Below are 16,519 nucleotides of genomic sequence, written 5' to 3'. Positions count from 1 at the left end.
TGAGTTCTTGTCTAATGCTCCACTTCTCAATCAGTTTTGGCAGCGGATCTCAACCTTTGGCTCTCCAGATGATGATGTATAGAACTTCAATTCCCAACATTGTATTCCACCGGAAATACAATATAATAATGCACTTGGGGCTCTAGGAGCTGAAGTCCAATACATGTACATGATGAAATGAGAACATCTGGATTTTAGGGGAAGCCCAGATCCTAGCTGAAGAAAAAAATGACATGAACCAACAGTGTTGCTTCAGATTATCTTATAGCCATCTTCAAACAGGTTGGTCATTCCTAATTAACAGACAGTTGGAGTTGCAGCAATAGCAACTTGGAGTTGCCATAGAACCGATTACACTCTGCATTCAGGATAACAGGTCAGTGTTGATGTGCCCTTGGATGGGCCTTAGAGAGTTACTGGCGGTTAGAGCAGACCTTACTGGGCCAGAAGAACCAAAGATTTATCTATACAGGCTGCTTCACACATTGAAGCCCCCCCCCCCCCCGCCCGCCCCAATTTTTGGCCAACATATTGTTAATACATCCACAATTCAACTTGACTATTTAAGCATTTATTTATTGACATTTATATTCCACCCTTCTCACTCCGAAGGAGACTCAGGGCAGCTTACAAAAGAGGCACAATGCATTGACCATGAGGAATTCAACAGCAGACAGAATAATTCAAATGAAAAAAGCAACTGTATGAGCTTCTATACATCCCTCTGATGAAGTTTTAGCACCAAAACACATGGAAATAGACATAGAGACCAAATCCAGGAAATGCCTCATCATTGGGCTCCAGAAGAATCTGAAAAAGTGGATTATAAGTCAGTCTAGGATTGCAAATAAGAGTAGTGTATGCAGAAGATTAATGTAGAGTCCATAGTAGAATAGTCTGTATGCAGAGCTTCAAAAAGTTCCTTCTTTGTACTGTTGTCCTTGGAATCCTTCATCGCCTAAAAATCAGCACTTTGTCCAGCTCTGCTTGTAATGTCTTAACCCAAGGCTAGCAGCTTCTCTGCCACTGGCATATCCAGAAGACATGATACTCAAAGGATGAGGAAGAAATAGCACAGAGTTTTTTTCTGCGTCTTGGTCCCATCAGCAGATCAGCCTGTGATGAGAGGCATCACGCCAAGCTCTTCCAGTTTTGCTCTCATGATAGCATCCCAGCCCTTATTAGCCTGAGGGTTGCGAGGTGACGGGTGCATCACCCCTTCGACCCGCACGGTAATACCAGAGGCTGCTAGGGCCTTGCGGGCCCGCTGTTCCGCAAACCGTCCCACACCAATGACCATCGCAATGCCCAATAGCTTCACCGTTTCGCACAGCGCATCATCACAGACCTGCAAGAGCTGTTCTCGCTGGGCTGCTGGCAAGTCTGCCGGAGTCAGGTTGCGCCCACTCTCGCTGACAAAAAGCAACGGGCAGTGGTTGTGAACAAAACAGCGGCGGAAGAAGGCATCAGGACTAGCACACAAGGAGCGGAAGAAACCCCAGAAGCGGGCCCCACTCACCTCTGTCTGGGGGCACTCCAAGCCCCGGATGGGTCTCTTGGGATGCTCACATGCTGGCCTAGAAACCTCCCCACGTACCTGGAGCCAGTCTCGGACAGGCTGCACTGCTCCAAATGGCACCTGAAAGGGGATGGGGAAACCAATAATCGTGACTTAGAAACCATAGTCAGATGGGGAAATAGTTGTATTATGGAGACTAGTGAGGAAATAGAGGGATTTGTCTCGTCTTTGTAACTATCTGCAGTGAATCTAAGCTATTTTGTGAAGAGCCTCACAGGAAAATCAGAATCAAGGGGAAAGGAAGGAGACAAATCAACCACATCTACCCAGATAAAGAGTCCAGAAGGTAACATGACCCAGAAAGGAGAGACTTCTGTAGTCAATTCTCCCCTAGAAGTGCCAGCTCCCACAAGTGTTGTACCCATCTGTAAACAGCATCTAAGAAGAGAACTACAATAGAGTCTCGCTTATCCAACCTTCACTCATCCAACGTTCTGTATTATCCAATGTAGTCTGCCTCCCACCAGGGTGGGAGAAAGAAAGAACCCTTGTCTGTTTTGGTGCTAAATTTGTAAATACAGTAATTACTACATAATGTTACTGTGTATTCAACTGCCTTTTCTGTCAATTTGTTGTAAAACATGATATTTTGGTGCTTAATTTGTAAAATCATAACATAATTTGACGTTTAATAGGCTTTTCCTTAATCCCTCCTTATTATCCAACATTTTTGCTTATCCAACGTTCTGCCGGCCTGTTTATGTTGGATAAGCTATTGTATATTATGAGCTTTTAAAAGCTGCCTCAAAAACTAGCTAGCCCAAATGCACATGAAACAGCAAGCTTTCTGCAAAACAATAGCGTATCCAAAAATGCATACATTAGTGAAAGAAATATAGGAAAAAACTTTAATTACAGGAAACTAATTGCAAAAAGAAAGAGAGATGTTTTCAAACACACATAAATGGATAATTTGGGGAGAATGTGGATACATTTCAAGACAGCAATCTGAAGGAGAAACTACCTCTGTGTGGGTTTATGTGCCATCAAATTTCTGATTGATTTATGGCAATTCCATGAATTTCACAAGGTTTTTTTTTAAGGCAAGGAATAGTTCGAGGTAGCTGTACTTTGAAATATAGCCCACAGCACCTGGTATTCATTGGTGGTCTCCCATACAGCCAGGCCCATAGCCGGGGTGGCTTGAAGGGCTTCAACCCCCCCCCCCCCGAAATTCTCAGGGTGGTCCACGAGAAGGCCTTACTGGTACATTATTTAAACTGTTAAGTTTATTCATATCATGATCTAATCACCATGCTCAATATATTCCATATGCATGGGGGTTTTGAGATAATGATACAAAAGGTTTGCTAGGGTAGATCTTGACACACCCCCCCCCCCCAAATCAAACTCAGCCCCCCGCCCCGCGAATCAAAATCCTGGCTACGGGCCTGCATACAGCTACTAGCTAGGGCTGACCTTGCTTAGTTTCCAAAATCGGACAGAATCTGGTGCCTTTGGGCTATTGTTTTGTTGTTTGTTTGTTTTATCTAGTTGTGTTTTTCATTGTATTTTTTTGAATGAATGTTATCTGTGAGTGGCTTGGGTTTCACTTTGGGTGAAAGGGAGCATAATCATCATCATCATCATCATCATTGCAAATAAGAAATCAAAAATGACAAGGCCAATTGTTTTGAACTTAATGCACATGAAGAATATTGAGAATTTTGTTAGCGACTCCTAATCCCCTGACAGAATTGTAATATCTAGGAATACCCCGTGGAAGAGGAAATGGCTACTAAACCAGCTTGTCTGAACTGCAGGCAAACAGTGGGAAACAGAAGCTGTTGCTTTTTTGCAAGCTGGAACCTAATTCCTACAGCCATTGCAGTTTAAGTAAATGAAGATTGTCCAGGGCCCTTCAGCAGTACATCCATTAGAGGGCTAAGTACCTTTGGCATCTAGAGCAAAAGCAGTCACTTTACACACCCACACAAGTTTAACTTTCCTCTTCACAATATCTCAGCAAGCACTTTGCTGCGCTATCAGTTCCCTACTCCTTTCCTTTCTTGGCACAGCATCAAAGGAGAAGCTGTGCTATCTCTCAAAGTGTTGACTCGGCTACAATCGGGGCAGACAAGGAGCACCATTTCCGCCCACATGGTACATGCCACGTGCAGGAAACCAGACAGATAACAAGAGGCATCCTCCAGCCCAGAAGAGCTCATAAATTAGGATTACAAAGTTCACATATAATAAAAATTAGCCAAACAACCACAATTTCCTGGGGTGTTTTTTTCAACAAACATAATCATGTTGCTAACATGACTTTTTGGGTAGGTCACATCAGAAACAAATTTAAAAAATAGTTGTCCTTTATATATTTTTACAAAATGTAGCTGATTTTTAACCTTATAACAGCAAGAGTGTGTTATTATTGGTGGACATAAAATACAGGATATAGCACAGCTGGTAGCCATGTGGCCCTCCAACTGCTATTAAGAGTCCAACTTTCATTGATCCCAGCCAGCATGATCAATGGTCATGGTGATGGGAGCTCAACAACATCTGAAGAGCCACAAGTTCGCTAGCAGTGTTTCCCCAATCTTTGATGGCTAAAATGCACTCATTCTCTAACTTAAAATATATGACACTGTAGCACACAGATGCAGGGAAAATTTTGTTTTCTGTTGCTCTAGGAACAAGGAAGCAGGTAATGAGGTAGCATTCCACTCTAAGACACCAACATTCTCCTAAATCAGGGTTTTTCAACCTTCCTAATGCCGCGACCCCTGAATACAGTTCTTTATGTTGTTGTGACCCCCAACCATAAAATTATTTTTGTTGCCACTACATAATTGTAATTTTGCTACTGTTATGAATCGTAATGTAAATATCCGATATGCAGGATGTATTTTCATTCACTGGACCAAATTGTCATTTGGAAGTTGCCGTTGCTGGGATTTATAGTTCACCTACAATCAAAGAGCATTAGGAACCCCACCAACGATAGAATCGGGCCAAACTTCCCACACAGCACCCCCAGACCTTAAAGGGACTTGTTGGCGTGAGCCTCCCTTCAGTCTCGCGGGCTCTCCTTCACCTACACATGTGCACCACACTGGCATGTGCTGAGCATGCCTGCATTCCTCTCCCCCGCTTGGAGTCTCAAAAACAGCCCTTCCCTTGGCTGAGATGCCAGCCAATCACAGTGGAAGAGAGTTTGTGGTGAGAGGATTCACCACCTTTTTCCAAAAAGGAAAAGGACAGGCAGAGAGATCTTCAGCCTTCTCTGGCAAAGGGGTTCCTAAGAAAATCAGAAATATACATTTTCTGATAGTCTTTGGCGACCCCTCTGAAACCTCCTCGTGACCCATCCAGGTGTCCCGACCCCAAGGTTGAGAAACACTGTGCTAAATGTTACATTTTCTGATAGTTTTTGTCAGGCATGTAGCCCGGGGGGAGGGGAGGGGCCTTGAGGGGCTTGAGCCCCCCCCCCCCCGAAATTCTCAGGGTGGTCTGCGAGAAGGCCTTACTGGTGCATTAAACTGTTATGTTTCTTCATATCATGATCTGATCACCATGCTCAATATATCCCATATGCAGGGGGGTATTAGGGTAACGATACAAAAGGTTTGCTAGGGTAGACTCTCTTTCACTCAGACTCAGCCCCCCCCCCCAATCAAAATCCTGGTTATGGGCCTGGTCTTTGTAGACCCTTCTGAAACCTCCTCGTGAACCCCCCCCCCCCCCCAGGTATCCCGACCCCAAGGTTGAGAAACGCTGTGCTAAATGTTACTTAGATTAAGTTAAATGTCTTGGAAGTCCCTGAACAGACGCAGAAGTGGAGTGGGCAGCACAAAAGACAACCTGGCTAAATGGAACTACCTAGAAGAATCTTCCACCTTATGTGACTGTGGAGCAGAACAAACAACTCTGCATCTGTATGCTTGCCTGCAAAGCCCTGCCTCATATACAGAGGAAGAATTGTTTAAAGCTACAGACAAAGTGGTCACTGTTGTCTGGTTTTGGTCCAAAATTATTTAGCCACTTGTGCTCCTTCTATTTTTATCAGCTTTATACTTATGTATGCAATGACCTTGACATGAAAAAATAATAAAAACTTATATTAAGTCAAAAGAAAAGCCTGTGAGACAAGGTTTTACTGTAGATTATCATCTAGACCAGTGGTTCTCAACCTGTGGGTCCCCAGATGTTTTGGCCTTCAACTCCCAGAAATCCTAAGAGCTGGTAAACTGGCTGGGATTTCTGGGAGTTGTAGGCCAAAACACCTGGGGACCCACAGGTTGAGAACCATTGATCTAGACCAATGAAGTTTAACTTACTCTCCATACCTTTGCCCATGTCTGCTTACCCCAGTCTGTGCCATACCAAAAGGTCCAGGGTTCATGCCAAGAAAGAGCACCTCCTTGGGAGACTGGCAGTATCGATGCACATAATCTTGGTGTGGCTCCCAGGCATAATCCAGAGGCTTGTAAACATATCGAACAGACTCTGGGAAGGTGAGGTCCCCCAGGCGGACCATCTGCTCTCGTTCGATGCGCAGAAACTCTTCAGCCAAGCTGCCCCCTTCCAAGACGTTCATGGGGGCCTCTGAGGAGTTCATCGGAGATCTTCCACCTGGCAAGAAAGAACAGCAACAAAACAGCTTCTCTCAGAGAACAAGAGCTTTTAAGTTTTACTTTGTAGACGTATCTGCCAGAATCCCGAAGCCAGCATGGGCAGTTCGAATTACCAAGCATTGGCTAGAGATTCTGGAATCTCTAGAAACTTTTTCTAAGTGTACAAAGAGCTCATTTTTTACTTGATGGATGATAGCCATTTATCCAGTCCTCAGCCCAAAAAAATCCACAAAAGACAATATACTGTGTACGTATTGGGGGTGGGGGTCCTTTGAAAAAATATCCAGGAAACCTCCCTTCTTATCACCTCAGTGTCAAGCTTTTGCTCCTTATCTTTAAACGTCTCCATCTCTTAGATCAGTGATTCTCAACCTTTCCAATACGCGACCCAACCACCGTCTCCCAAAGCAGTTGCTCTATTCTGAACTCAAGAATGGAAAACGGAATGTTGGAGGACAGGAAAAGAGATTTAAAGATGGGCTCAAAGCCAACCTTAAAAACTCTGGCATAGACACTGAGAACTGGGAAGCCCTGGCCTTTGAGCGCTCCAGCTGGAGGTCAGCTGTGACCAGCAGTGCTGCAGAATTTGAAGAGGCACGAATGGAGGGCGAAAAAGAGAAACGTGCCAAGAGGAAGGCACATCAAGCCAACCCCAACCGGGACCGCCTTCCACCTGGAAACCAATGCCCTCACGGTGGGAGAAGATGCAGATCAAGAATTGGGCTACAGAACCATCCTGGAGGATTATCCTACTTGGACAACGAGGGATCGCCTAAGTAAGTAAGAGAAGCAGTTCAAGCATATACATACATTTTATAGCAGACTCTGTCCTCATTCTTCTTACCTGGCTGAATCTTTTCCTGAGAAGCAAACAAGGACATTGCAAGAATTGTATCATGACACTTCACTGCAATGGCATCTCGCAAAGCGAGCCTCTGCAAGTAGCGGAACTCACTGAAAGGCTCAGCTGAAATCAATAAAGAAACACATTGATTTTATTTCTGCAAGCTATATTTTGAGTCTGGCATGTTACTGTTAACTGGAAATATTCTGTAATTTCCCAGTGTAACAAAACAGAAAGTAAGAAATACAGCAGTGCCTTGCAAAAATGACTGGCAATTTTAGTGGCTCTTTTTTAAAAAATTGAAAACATCCCCACCATACACAGAGAAATTACAAACTTTGCTATGGAATGTCAATGCACAATGCGGAGCCACACACACACATAAATTTCAATGTGTCCTAACAACTGAAATGTAGTAAGGCTACCAAATAAATTGTCAAGGGATTTTCACTTTGTTTCTGGAAAGATGCCAGCATGACAGAAAAGAAATGCAAAAAGTGACCGGGTTGTTGTAGGTTTTTTCGGGCTATATGGCCATGGTCTAGAGGCATTCTCTCCTGAAGTTTCGCCTGCATCTATGGCAAGCATTCTCAGAGGTAGTGAGGCCATATAGCCCGAAAAAACCTACAACAACCCAGTGATTCTGGCCATGAAAGCCTTTGAACTTTTCCCCAAATGTTAAGTCCCAAATGTGGACATGCAGCCCAAAATCCATACAGAATGGACCAAGCCTCTGTCTTCCTCAACTTCTTTCGGCAAGAGTGCCTTCCCACCCACCCCCTCCCTCCCTCCCTCCCAAACAGGTGAGGAGCCCTATATGTCAACGCTCTGATCCATGGCAGCCCATTTCGTAACTGCCTTATTCCTTACACTACTGAGCGGATGAGCGATTTCTATCACAGCTCAGCTTACAAGTGAACCAGGCATGGCCTCCAAATATATTCCTCCACGGGGAATGTTCCTTTTATTGCCGTTTTTATTACCATAATTAGTAAAGCATTCACTCAAGATACAAAACATTACTGTAAATAACCTATAAATGCTCTGTGCTGTGATTAAAGAAAGACAACCACCTCCACACGTGTGCTCACTTGCAATCTCGGGGAGGAGAAAAGAATAAAACTTGAGAGCCACACTTCGGTGGAGAGATTATTCGCTCACAAAAGGTCTGTTGGAAAGTGATTGATTGGAGTGTCTATAGATTTAGGGAGATTGGAGGGGGGAGATAATTTGACCCCTCAATTACGCTGTCTCCTTCTCTCCCAAATCATTCCAAAACTGAACCTGGCGGGCTCCCAGTTTTACATGAAGGCCAAGGGACAGCAACAGACCCACAGTTACTTAGTCATTACCCACAACACTGGATTCCACATCAAACCCAAGAATCTGTTCTCCAATGATGTGACAAGGTGGTATGGACTAGTAGAAGAGTTGGCCAGGTTGGGCCAGCAAGTTAATTAATTGGTTTTGCAGGAGGTATTTTCAAAAGTTTCTTCTTAATCATAGCCTGAAATGGCTGATATTCTTTGGTGATTTCCCATCCAAGAACTAACCAGAGCTGACCCTGCTTAGTTTCCAAGATCAAATGGATTCTGATGTCTTTCATAGAAGAGACCTCATGGGCCATCCAGTCCAACCCCCTGCCAAGAAGCAGGAATATTGCATTCAAAGAACCCCTGACAGATGGCCATTTGCCCTTTAAAAGCTTCCAAAGAAGGAGCCTCCACCACATTCTGGGGCAGAGAGTTCCACTGCTGAACGGCTCTCACAGTCAGGAAGTTCTTCCTAATGTTCAGATGGAATCTCCTATGGGAAACTCGATTTTTAAAACCATAGAAACAACTGTTTTAAAAAGATAGGATAAAAGACTCTTAAAAGTCAGCAGACCAACAATTTATTATTATTTATTATTTACTATATTTGTATCCCGCCCTTCTCAATTCCAAAGGGGACTCAGAGCAGCCTTACAATCAGCAGTAATTTGACGCCATCAACAGACAATCGAAAATAGACACGTACATTACAACAAATTAAAAAGAATAAAACATGAAACACAATTTTAAAATCACGTACTCTGAGGACATAGTCCAAGGCCGTTCCGGTCATTACTGCACATAAGTCTACTTTACTTATTTCACAGCATTATTAGCCAAAAACTTGGTCCCAGAGCCATGTTTTTACTTGCGTCCTGAAGGTCAGGAGGGAGGGGGCTGACCTGATTTCACTGGGGAGGGAGTTCCACAGCCGAGAGGCCACCACTGAGAAAGCCCCATCTCCCATTCCCACCAATCATGCTTGTGAAGAAGGCGGGACCGAGAGCAGGGTCTCCCCAGAAGATCTTAATCTCTGAGATGGTTCATAAAGGGAGATACGTTCAGATAGATAAGTTGGGGCTGAACCGTTTAGTTAGAACCCCCATGACCAACAGAAAATACTGTGTTTTCTGGTGGTCTTTGGCCCCTAGGTTGAGAAATGCTGCCTTAAAGCCATCCAGTCTCCCTTCACCAGGGCAAGAAAACATAATCAAAGCCCTCCTGGCAAAGAGCCATCCAGCCATAGATAGATAGATATGATACACACACACATACATATGCATATGACAGATATACTGTGTAGTATCAAAGATTTGAAAGGGACCCCAACAGAAGGACAACTGTATGTTGCATGTTCCAGAGTAGGCAAACCAGACAATCTCTACATCAACACTGACAAAGTAACAACAAAAAATGCTGTTTACCCACAAGCATAAAGAAATTACATATATTAGAAACCAACACTTTCTCGTTATTGTCTAAGGCTTTCATGGCCGGAATCACTGGGTTGTTGTTGTGGGTTTTTTCGGGCTATATGGCCATGTTCTAGAGGCATTCTCTCCTGACGTTTCACCTGCATCTATGGCAAGCATCCTCAGAGGTTGTGAGGTCACTACCTCTGAGGATGCTTCCAACAGACCTCACTACCTCTGAGGATGCTTGCCACAGATGCAGGCGAAACGTCAGGAGAAAATGCCTCTAGAACATGGCCATATAGCCTGAAAAATCCTACAACCCACTTTCTCGTTACTTTATTTTCCAGCTCACCAGCCTGGGCCACAGCAACGTGTGGCAGGGGATGGCTAGTCTATTATAAGAATTCTGAACTGGATTTCACTCTCTAAATCCCCAAAAGGTTGTGGAATTTCTAGTGCAATTTATCTGAGCAAAAGACACAAGGAAGGTTAAGCTTTCCCTTCCAGCTGCAATAATGGAAACCACATCAAGCACCTTCTATGGCTCCAAAGTGTTGCTACAATGCCCCTAGCCAGACAGGTGCTAGAGTGCTTATGAGAAACAGTGAAGTGTAGTGGTTTGAACATTGAATTACAACTCTGGAGACCAACATTTGTAGCCCCATGGACACGTACTGGATGATATTAGGTGGGTCACACCCCATAAGCTGGAAAGAATCTGAAGGTAAAGCACAACAAATGAATGCATTGTCAAAGGCTTTCATTGCTGGAATCACTGGGTTTTGTAGGTTTTGAGGCCATGTTCTAGAAACATTCTCTCCTGATGTTTCGCCTGCACCTCACAACCTCTGAGGATGCCTGCCATAGATGCAGGCAAAATATCAGGAGAGAATGCTTCTAGAACATGGCCATACACCCCGAAAAACCTACAACAACCCAGCAAATGAATACCATAAATACATTTTTCAGAGTGAGGAAATAAAGCACATAGAAAAAGTTTATAGGAGAGAGATTCCAAAATTATCTGGGGAAAGAGCTGAATGGAAAGGGAACGTCCAGGCTCACTCAAGCCACCTTTTCCCTAGAGGACGGTGTGTGACAAATGGGGCCTCCCACTCTACGGGTCTATTTCAAAACCTTCTGAAGGAACTTCATCTCATAAAAGGCCATGGCTGCTTGGAGATTTAATGGCCTTGCCAACTGCAAAGGGTGTAAATCTACGAAGGCCTGGACGTTAACAGCCTGGGAACTCCATGCTCTCAGAGCACAAATTAACAACATCCCATTCATTGGCAGAGGAATCCCAGCATGCCTGAGCATTTAACAAGCGGCTGGGGAGAAAGGAAGGGGGGAAGGAAGGTATTCCCCCACAAAGCATCATTCAGGGAGTTACATTTCCTCAGCAGGTGAGCAAACGTCCTGGTCTTGGGTTTCTACAGCCAAACTTCCTCCATTCCTCTCTACTGCTCTCAGAGCAATCCTGGGTCTGCAAGATGGGCATTGAGGAAAGGCATTTGCTCTAAATTATGAAGAAGCACTTTAGTCATTTATGCAAATAGGGAATTTGAAGTCACTGTGATAAACAGGCTGTCCTTCAAATGCCATTGGATCTAACAGGAAAGGAACTGGATTTAAAATTGTACCCTTGTTCAGATATCTATCTGCGGAAAAGCCTCCAGAGAAGGAGACTCCACCATACTCTGAGGCAGCCTATGCCACTCTCTGACAACTCTTACTCTCAGGAAGGTCTTCCTAACCTTTTCAGTCAAATCCTGTTCCCTGCCATTTGAAACAATTGCTCCCTTGTGTCCTGGTCTCGGTTGTTGTTCTTTCATTCAGTCATTTCTGACTCTTTGTGACCTCATGGACCAACCCACGCCAGAGCTCCCTGTCAGCCGTCACCACCCTCAGCTCCTTCAAGGTCAAGCCAGTCACTTCAAGGATCCCATCCATCCATCTTGCTCTTGTTCAGCCCCTCTTCCTTTTTCCTTCCATTTCCCCCAGCATCATTGTCTTCTCCAAGCTTTTCTGTCTTCTCATGATGTGGCCAAAGTACTTCATCTTTGCCTCTATTATCCTTCCCTCCAATGAGCAGTTGGGCTTTATTTCCTGAAGTATGGACTGGTTGGATCTTCTTGCGGTCCAAGTTAAAAAGAGGGCCATGGGAGGAAGAACCAAGAAATGCAGAAATGAGGGGTTTCATACTGCAAGATGATCATCAACTGCGTCCTAATGCTTCCACATCTAGTCACTTTGAGCCATCTGGGCAAGTGTCTTCTGCACAGGCTAAACAGGGTGTGATGCCATTTAAAAGCAAAAAGAGTGACAGGGGGCAGGGAAGGCACATCAACTGAAATTGGGCAACATATCCAACGAATTATGAAAGGGCTGGGAAATCTCCCTGAACAGAATAGCATGTTTCTTCCAGTAGTTCATAAGGGAAAGAAATATAGAAAATAAGGTGTTCCAAAATTCCTTTGTAAGGCTTGTCAACTACCTGGCCTCGCAGGACTGGCGTGTCCACACTTGCTTTTTGCTGAAATGCTCTCATATGATTTGAATCAATGCCATCCGCTGACAAATGTGGGAGTGTATGACAGAGGACTGGTGATGAATCCAGGACTGATATATTTCCAGTGGTATGCCATGAGTGGCCACTTCTGTGCTCATGGGCAGACAGTATGTCTGTCTGTCTGTCTATATATGTGTCTATATATGTGTCTGTCTATCTATCTATCTATCTATCTATCTATCTATCTATCTATCTATCTCTGGAAGCCTAACTATATTGGCCCTTACTTCATTTCATGGCTAGTTGTGGATATATTTTTGGAGTCTGAAAATGGACCATTCTTGAAATCGAACTTTTAGATTTGTGCAGAGAATAGGGAATTATCTCTGATATTGGTAGTGGATGCAATCGAGAAGGAAGAGACCCCAAGGGCCATCCAATTCTGCCATGCAGAAATACACAATCAAAGCACCCCCAACAGATAGCCATCCAGCCATGCTCTGAGAGAGCAGCATATTCCACTGCCAATGAAGTCCTTCCTAATGTTTAGGTGGAATCTCCTTTCCTGCAATCTGAATCTATTTCTTTGTGCCCTAATTTCCAGAGCAACATAAAATAAGCTTGCCCCATCCCACATACATAAGCTTATTTATTTTATTTACTGGCAGTGATGCAGCAGCTGCTACCAACCTATTGGACAAAATAGTCTGCTGTTAAGAATCATAGCCTAAGGCTCCTTCTACACTGCCATATAAAAACCAGATTATCTGCTTTGAACGGGATTATATGGCAGTGTAGACTCATATAATCCAGTTCAAAACAGATAGTGTGGATTTGATGATCTGAATTATATGACAGTGTGAGAGCCTAATACTCCTGGCTGGAAAAATAAACATTGAAATGCACACTATTTGATGGCATCACTAGAGCTGTAACAGAGGCCAAGCGAGATTTGCCAGAGGGCAGGACTTCATGGCATTATGCCTTTGCCTATGCAAATGAGCGGCACAGATATGCAAAAGTGTCCAAACAGGACATTACTTCTTTTCTTAGCAAAACAAGATCAACTAAACAAATTTCCTATTTCCATAATCAATGCACAGGATGCAAAGTTTTCTTTTGGGCCCCTCCAGACAGGCTCTATATCCCAGGATCTGATCCCAGGTATTCTGTTTATCCCAGATTATCTGGCAGTGTGGACTCATATAATCCAGGTTAAAGCAGAAAACCTGGGATCAGATCCTGAGATATAGGAAGGGCCCTATGATTCCCTTTGTGGAGAAGCATTTGAAGAACAAAATGACCTGATTTCCAAATGGACTGTTTTAATAACAGAATGTATGGACAGGTCAAATGGGCTGTTAGGGATTGTGGGAGTTGAAGTCCAAAGCACCTGGAGGGCCAAAGTTTGCCCACACCTGCTTTAGAGGGTGACTATGTGCAAAGGCAGATCAGGACAGACAATCTTTTAAAACTGTCAAATAAAATATTTGACTGGTGCACCTTGTTCTCTGTTGGTGAAATGCCCCAGCCAAGTTCTCTTTTATTTTATTTCAAGCGGACTCCAAAGGTGCAGCTACACTACAGAGTTAATGCAGTTTGACACCACTTTTAAAGTACTATGGGATTTTCCTGTACAGTGGATTCCAAGGCTGCTTCTATTCTACATTATAGAGTTAATGCAGTTTGACCCCAATTTAGATGCTTAGTACTATGGGATTTTCCTCTCTAGCAGATTCCAAGGGTGCATCTACTTGTACAGTGGATTCCAAGGGTGCATCAACTCTACACTATTGAGATAATGTAGTGTGGCACCACTTTAGATGCTCAGTACTATGGGATTTTCCTCTCCACCAAATTCAAAGGGTGTGTCTACTCTACACTATAGAGTTAATGCAGTGTGACACCACTTTAAAGTGCTCAGTACTATGGGATTTTCCAGATTCCAAGGTGCGTCTACTCTACACTATAGAGTTAATGCAGTTTGGCACCACTTTAGATGCTCAGTACTATGGGATTTTCCTGTATGGCAGATTCCAAGGGTGCGTCTACTCTACACTATAGAGTTAATGTAGTTTGACCCCACTTTAGATACTCAGTACTATGGGATTTTCCTCTCCAGCAGATTTCAAGGGTGCATCTACTCTACATTATAGATTTAATGCAGTTTGACCCCACTTTAGATGCTTAGTACTATAGGATTTTCCTCTCCAGTGGATTCCAAGGGTGCATCTACTCTACACTATAGAGTTAATGCAGTTTGACCCCACTTTAAATGCTCAAAACTATGGGATTTTCTTGTATGGCAGATTCCAAGGGTGCATCTACTCTATACTATAGAGTTAATGAAGTCTGACATCACTTTAAATGTTCCATACTATGGAATCATGGAAATTCTAGTTTTATAAGGCCTTTAGCCTTGTTTGCCAAAGACTGCTGGTGTCCTCACCAAACTACAAATCCAAGACTACCATACCACCGAGCCATGGCATTTAAAGTGGTGTCAAACTGCATTAATTCTGCTGTGTAGATGCTCCCGTGCCCTCGTTCAACCTTTAGCACTTCCTGCAAAGGGGAAAAAAGGTGAATCAAAGGAGAGAGTGGGATTCCTTGGGAGAGATCTTCCCTTTTGAAAGCAAGGGGGAGACCTCTTTCCAAGACACCCAGGCTCTCCTTTAATCCCCCCTGCAAGCCCTCCGTTTCCAACGCACACTTACCAGCAAACCCGGATTCACACCCCGCTCTTCCATCATTTCCTGTGCATGGGCTTCTGGGAACTGTAGTTTGTTGTTTTGGTGTTTTAACCCTGCAATTCCCAGTTTCCACCTGGGAAGAGCGCGAGACTGTAATGCTTTGAATCTCCCTGCAGCAACAGAGCAATATTAAGGGTCTTCGATTAGGATCAAACCAATCTTCTTAAAGGGATACGAGCCTCGAAATGTGTTTTGACCGACTCGCGTGGCTCCCCTTCCTGGATTTAAAGGCGGGGCGAGATAGGGTTGGCCTGAGCTGGGCGTGGCTTTGCAAACAAAGAGCAGAGTTCCTCTGAGCATGGGCAAAGGGCTCACGCCTCCCAAAGGACTGTCAACCACTGTAAAATGAATGCAGCTTGACCCTATTGAACTGCCATGGCTCAGTGGTGTGGAATCTTGGGAGTTATAGTTTGGGGAGGCAGAGAAGGCAGAGAAACTGCAGTCCCCAGGATGCCATAGCATTGAACCATGGCAGTTCAAATGAGGTCAAACTACATTCATTCTGCAGGAGAGATAGATACACCCCAAATTATGTTAGGAGAAACTTTTTTTCCCTCCTTTGCTTTCAGACCCCTTTCTTTTTGTATTTTGTGTTATTTTATTTTCTGAAATTCTGTTGTGTTTTTGTGTTAAATTGTGTTTTCTGTATTGATGGGTGTGGCCTCATGTAAGCTTTCCCAAGTCCCCTTTGAGGAGATGGTGGCGGGGTATAAATAAAGTTTATTATTATTATTATTATTTGAAACACAACAAGATGAGTCCACAGCAGACACTCTGCTGGCTGTTGAATTGAATCACACGTCGGACACTTCCCAAGTGTCTAGGACTGTGTAATGTATCGGCAAATAATGTAAGCAGATCCCAGTAAGGTGGCCTTCTGCAGCTGGCAGATGGTAATTTTGTCAGCGCCAATTGTGTTTAAGTGCAGGCCAAGGTCTTTAGGCACTGCACCCAGTGTGCCGATCACCACTGGGACCACCTTTACTGGCTTGTGCCAGAGTCTTTGCAGTTCGATCTTATTATTGTTATCATCGTCATCGTCATCATCATCATCCCATTAATTATTTTTCCCTTGCCAGTCCTTCCAACTTGCTTTTGAAACTGTATTTCTCCTCTATTTATCTCAGACTGATCCACTTCTTAACTCACTTCTTGCCAAGCCTGGATACCCTAAGGCGCCAGGCCCTGTCTGATCTTGGAAGTTAAGCAGGGTGAGCCCTGTTTAGTACTTGGATGGGAGACCACAATGGAATACCTGGTGCTGTAGGCTGTATTTCAGAGGAATAGACTGGCAAACCACCTCTGCATTGCAGTAGTCTATACGGGATGTAACCAGAGCATGGACTACCATGGACTACTATGGCCAAGTCAGACTTCCTGAGTTACGGGCGCAGCTGGTGCACAAGTTTTAATTGTGCGAATGCTCTCCCAGTCACCGCCGAAACCTGGGGTTCCAGGCTCAGCGATGAGTCCAGGATCACACCCAAGCTGTGAACCTGCATCTTCAGGGGGAGTGTGAC

General features: G+C 44.1%; 1 protein-coding gene across 2 annotated transcripts; it reads right to left on the bottom strand.

Moving 5' to 3' along the window:
* Window positions 1-555: 555 nt before the first annotated feature.
* SMUG1 (single-strand-selective monofunctional uracil-DNA glycosylase 1) lies at window positions 556-15,209 on the bottom strand. Of its 2 annotated transcripts, XM_067464271.1 has the most exons (5): window positions 14,964-15,209; window positions 7,007-7,129; window positions 5,875-6,160; window positions 1,520-1,639; window positions 556-1,412 (listed from the first exon to the last, which is right to left on the bottom strand). In XM_067464271.1, the coding sequence occupies exons 2-5, from the start codon at window positions 7,041-7,043 to the stop codon at window positions 1,112-1,114; spliced, it is 744 nt and encodes a 247-aa protein (XP_067320372.1). In that variant the 5' UTR covers window positions 7,044-7,129; window positions 14,964-15,209; the 3' UTR covers window positions 556-1,111. The 2 variants fall into 2 exon arrangements, with proteins under 2 accessions (XP_067320372.1, XP_060618879.2); XM_060762896.2 differs by having other exon boundaries at window positions 556-1,639; window positions 5,895-6,160.
* Window positions 15,210-16,519: the final 1,310 nt, after the last annotated feature.

Source organism: Anolis sagrei, chromosome 2, assembly GCF_037176765.1.
Source record: "Anolis sagrei isolate rAnoSag1 chromosome 2, rAnoSag1.mat, whole genome shotgun sequence".
Lineage (NCBI taxonomy): Eukaryota > Metazoa > Chordata > Lepidosauria > Squamata > Dactyloidae > Anolis > Anolis sagrei.
This window is presented reverse-complemented; position numbering and strand designations above follow the sequence as displayed.

Coding starts and splice junctions, on each gene's coding strand:
- SMUG1 (XM_060762896.2), bottom strand. CDS start 7,043: ATGTCCTTGTTTGCTTCTCAGGAAAAGATTCAGCCAG. Junction 6,161..7,006: donor TCAGGAAAAGATTCAGCCAG/GTAAGAAGAATG, acceptor CTTTCTTGCCAG/GTGGAAGATCTCCGATGAAC. Junction 1,640..5,894: donor TTGGTATGGCACAGACTGGG/GTAAGCAGACAT, acceptor ATCCCCTTTCAG/GTGCCATTTGGAGCAGTGCA.